The sequence below is a fragment of the Chiloscyllium plagiosum genome, chromosome 16 (genome assembly GCF_004010195.1).
Source record: "Chiloscyllium plagiosum isolate BGI_BamShark_2017 chromosome 16, ASM401019v2, whole genome shotgun sequence".
Taxonomy (NCBI): domain Eukaryota; kingdom Metazoa; phylum Chordata; class Chondrichthyes; order Orectolobiformes; family Hemiscylliidae; genus Chiloscyllium; species Chiloscyllium plagiosum.
In genome coordinates this window covers 21,054,471-21,059,158 of record NC_057725.1, presented here as the reverse complement: position 1 = coordinate 21,059,158, position 4,688 = coordinate 21,054,471, and the positions used below count along the sequence as shown (strand labels likewise).

At 44.8% G+C, this 4,688-nt stretch overlaps 1 protein-coding gene across 1 annotated transcript in view; it reads right to left on the bottom strand.

Annotated features, from left to right (window-relative positions):
- Positions 1-2,359, bottom strand: part of lmo2 (LIM domain only 2 (rhombotin-like 1)) — a 20,076-nt gene extending 17,717 nt beyond the window's left edge. The window contains exons 1-2 of the mRNA XM_043706398.1: positions 2,159-2,359; positions 643-756 (exon numbers count right to left, since the gene is read on the bottom strand). Coding sequence (XP_043562333.1) covers positions 643-756; positions 2,159-2,359 — 315 coding nt within the window. The remainder of the gene's footprint in view (positions 1-642; positions 757-2,158) is intronic.
- Positions 2,360-4,688: the final 2,329 nt, after the last annotated feature.

Genomic DNA, 4,688 nt, shown 5'->3' with positions numbered 1-4,688 from the left:
TTCCTGTTGGAAAGATGTTGTGAAACTTGAAAGGGTTCAGAAAAGATTTACAAAGATGTTGCCACGGTTGGAGGATTTGAGCTATAGGGAGAGGCTGAACAGGCTGGGGCTGTTTTCCCTGGAGCGTCGAAGGCTGAGGAGTCACCTTATAGAGGTTTATAAAATCATGAGGGGCATGGAAGAGTAAATAGACAAAGTCTTTTCCCTGGAGTCAGGGAGTCCAGAACTAGAGGGCATAGGTTTAGGGTGAGAGGGGAAAGATATAAAAGAGACCTAAAGGGCAACTTTTTCACACCGAGGGTAGTACATGTATGGAATGACCGGCCAGAGGAAGTGGTGGAGGCGGGTACAATTGCAACATTTAAAAGGCATTTGGATGGGTATATGAATAGGAAGGGTTTGGAGGGATATGGGCCAGATGCTGGCAGGTGGGACTAGATTGGGTTGGGATATCTGGTCGGCATTGGACCGTAGGATCTGTTTCCATGCTGTACACCTCTCTGACTAATTTCAGTGACCCACATGGTCATTTCCAGCAACAAGAATTTTACAATCACTAACTTATTGCAGGATAACTCTGTTTCTGTACATTCCTAAAACAGATGTCAAACCTTTTACTTGACAACTCAAAAACAAACATACATTCGTGGCACTACCATTACATGCCAGTGTTTTGCAGTCAATAACATTTGTGAAGTGCACAAACATTTTAGGATAAGCAAATGCAGCAGCTAACTTGTGCACAATCTTCACAAACTACAGAGAGATAAATGACGACAATCAAGGCTGGTAATCAGTTTAGGTAGCCGAAGAACTTCATTGCTCCTCTTGAAATAATGCCAAAGCATCCTTTACACCCACCTGAAGCAGCTTTGGTTAACATCTAATTAGAAACCGACACCTTGACAAGCTGCATTTGTTGGTACTCCATTGGGATGTGCTCAATCTGAGACAAAATGAGGACTGCAGATGCTGGAGATCAGAGTCGAATGTGTGGTGATGGAAAAGCACCAGCAGGTCAGGCAGTATCCGAGCAGCAGGAGAATTGACATTTCGGGCATAAGCCCTTCATCAGGAATGAGGATTGTGAGCCAAGGCCCACACCGAACACTTGAACCCCCTCATACTCCACCAAGGTGCTGGGCCTCCTCCACTGCCAAACCCCAACCACCAGACGCCTGGAGGAGGAACGCATCTTCTGCCTTGGTACACTCCAACCACACGGGATCAACGTGGACTTCAACAGTTTCCTCATTTCCCCTCCCCCTTATTCCAGATCCAATCTTTTAACTCGGCACCGCCCTCATGACCTGTCCATCTTCCTTCCCATATATCCACTCCACACTCCTCTCTGACCTATCACCATTACCCCCACCTTCACCTACCTTAGCCCTAGCCCCACCCCCCTCCCATTTATCTGTCCACCCACTTGGCTCACAAGCCTCATTCCTGATGATGGGCTTATGCCCAAAATGTTGATTCTCCTGCTCCTCGCATGCTACCTCACCTCCTGTGCTTTTCCAGCACTACACTATCGACTCAAGCATAAATCCACCAATGACCATCTAATTCTCAGTGAATCAGCCATGACACTGAACACCAGATCCATTCCGTAAAATTTGAATGCCATTTAGCGAAGTGAAGTGTGGTAGCAAATATCATTTTTAATATCAATAAACAGACGAGCCAGTTAAGAATACCATTTACAGACTGACTGATACTCCCGTTTGAACGAAACACTCCAATCGCCGGACTAAAACTATTTGACGGGCAAAACAGGAAAAGCAACTTAAAGGGAAAACAAAATCATTGCGCAGCGTACACACAACACTGACCCCAAATCCATACCCAACAACAAAAAAAACACAACACGGGTCGCACTGTGAAGTTAGTACAGTGCAGTTGGGCTGTTTTTACAAGAGTCCAGTGATCAGGGCCCTGCCCCCAGTCAGATGTACAGTGCATGGTGCTATCCGCTTCCCCTCCACCCCCCACCTCCCGGAACCCGAGGCTTCACCATGCAGCAAGGCCTTCCGCACATGCCCATCTTTCAGAGACTGGCAGTGAGCCAGCACCTCCCCACAGCCAGGCCCAGGCCCAGACCCGGCCTCGCGGTCCCCGCTGCCGCCCTCTCCCTTAGGCCTCTGCTCTCTCCTACCTTCTTCTTCTCCATGTTCCGCACTTTCTTGTCGATGACATTGAGGACCTGTCTGAGTGCTTCATTCTGCGGCTGTGTCGCCTGTCCCTGGCCGGCCTGGGCACTCACCGCTGCGGCAGCGGAGGCGACGGCGGCCGCCTCAGCTCCGGCGGCGGAAGACGATCGCGATTCGGCCGCTTTTGTGGCGGTGGCTGCGGGCATTTTCTCTCCTTCTCCTGGGGAGCGGCTCAGCTTCGTTTAAAGAAGGTGGTCGGGGGGGTGGAGTGAAGGAGGGGGGGAACCCAGCGGCAAGAAGCGAGATACAAACCGGGAGAGCAAACGGCGGCGGAAATAAAGTTGTGAGTTTGATTGAAAAGGGAAAAGGTGAAGAGACGCGGCCACTTCTCTATCCGCGCGACACCAGCAGCACCGCCGAGACTGAGGGCGGGGGCGCGCCGCGAGAGTGCGCTTTGCGCCCCCGACAAAGGACCCGGGCCTAGGCTGGCCGCACCGCGCCTGCCTGCCTATCTACCGACCGGGGCTACCCGCCGACACCGTGCACTTTTGGTCGCGCTCGCAGACACAGAGTAACACCGGCCGGGCAATAAGCATCGACGAACCCAAACTGTAAATATTTGCAGGCACATTGAAAGACAGCATAAGTCCCGGTACGCATGCGTAGTCGGGATTGTGTGCAGAAGAGTCAAATAAATTAAAATTTATGAAAGTTTGTACTTTACAAATATCCAATTCGATACAATGTGCAACTTTAATTTTTTTTGTTCATAACTTGCAGTTTGAGTTTGTTATATCAGGTGTGTATTTTATATTTATAAAGGTAAGATATTTCTGAATTTGGATTTTTGAATTTGATCTGGAGGTAATATGGGTTTTCTGTGAGTTTGTAGGTGGGTTAAAGAGGAACATAAATTTTGTTTTTTTTAAAACGCTGTGTCAAAGAAAGACATCCTAAGTGTAATGGAATTTTATTTACATTGAAAATTTGAGAAGCAAATAAAGTGCTAACCCTTGAGGGACTTATTCCTTTGAAATAAGGGAAAACACCCATAGCTTGGAAACAGTTGGGTGAAATCAGTTTGGCTGGTTTTGCAAGGTTTTTGAGTGAAGCCAGATGTGTAAAACAGTTGATGTAAGTTTAGTTTTCTTAAAAGGGGTTACCTCAGTGTAAAAGTTTAGTAGCTTTTAGTAAACGTTCCAGACCAGAAGTGTTTGGTTAAAATCCTGAACAGTTCGTTGTTCGAGAACGTTATGATTTCTTGTAGTTTTAACCATTGTTGGTGCCTGGCACCAAGTTTGAAGCTGGATGGTGCTGCTCACTTAGGTTGGGCGGAGACTACTTTTTTTTCTCGCCACAAATTATATTCTATAATCATTTTCTATAATGAGCTGAAGGATGCATACCTCAGGAATAAGGAAGGTTAAATATTTTCAAAGATAATATTGATCATTCGCATTGTGGTTCCAAATTGGCAGCTACATGGTCCCCAGTTGTCCTGCAGTCAGTCATTTAGATAGGTGCAGCTCTGCAGCTGAACCCCAATTGACGGGTGGCGTTCCATATCTTGGTTTTATGGATTCACTGATTAATTGTCTTTGCAGCTCAGATTATGGCTGTGGTATAGTTTCTCTGCCCACCCCATCCAATCACACACAGTTTTCCGGTGAAGTTCCATTGAAGAGTAAATTACTCAGAATTAATTTAATTTTTAATTATTCTTACATAGGATGTGGATGTCACCAGCAAGGCCAACATTTGTTGCCCATCTCTAATTGCCCTTGAACTGTGGCTTGCTCGGCCATGTCAAAGGATAGATAAGGGTTAACTGCATCACTGTGGAACAGCGTCAGCTGTACTGTTTAGAGCATTTGAGGATGGCAGATGTCCTTCTTTGTCTAACATTAGTGAACCAGATTGGTCACCATTATTGATGGTTGTTTTTAGTTTTTTGTATAGATATTTTTATTGGAAATTTAACATTTTTACAAGTTTACAAAAATAAACAAAAATCTCAAGTACAAACATTAATATACAATTAAATCTTAAATAAATAATAACCAATATTTAACAAAAGAAAACTCCCGAGAGAAAAAAACTCAACTAACTACTAATCTAATCTACAACTAACCAGAGTGTATAATAAAGTCTCTTACATTATTCAACTAAGAGAAAGAAAAAAATCAACGGATAATACAGAAATTGGGTAGTGAGATACATGCTCGGAATGTGTTAACATCAAATGTAACAAAACCCGTATTCGTGCGGGATTCCTCTCCAAAGGGGCCCCAGGTTCGCAATCTCAATTAAATAAAAGCCCTTGTTAGGATAGCCAAAATATCTGTATTTATATAATTCAAGAAGGGCTGCCATATTTTATGAAATAATTCGGTCTTTCGGTGCACCATATTTGCAAGAAAGTCAAGGGGAATACATTCCATAATTAATCTGTGCCAATTTGAAAGTCCAGGGAGCCCTCAGCCACCCAGTTTACCAAAATATTTTTCCTTGCACAGAAAGAGAGAATAGAAAATA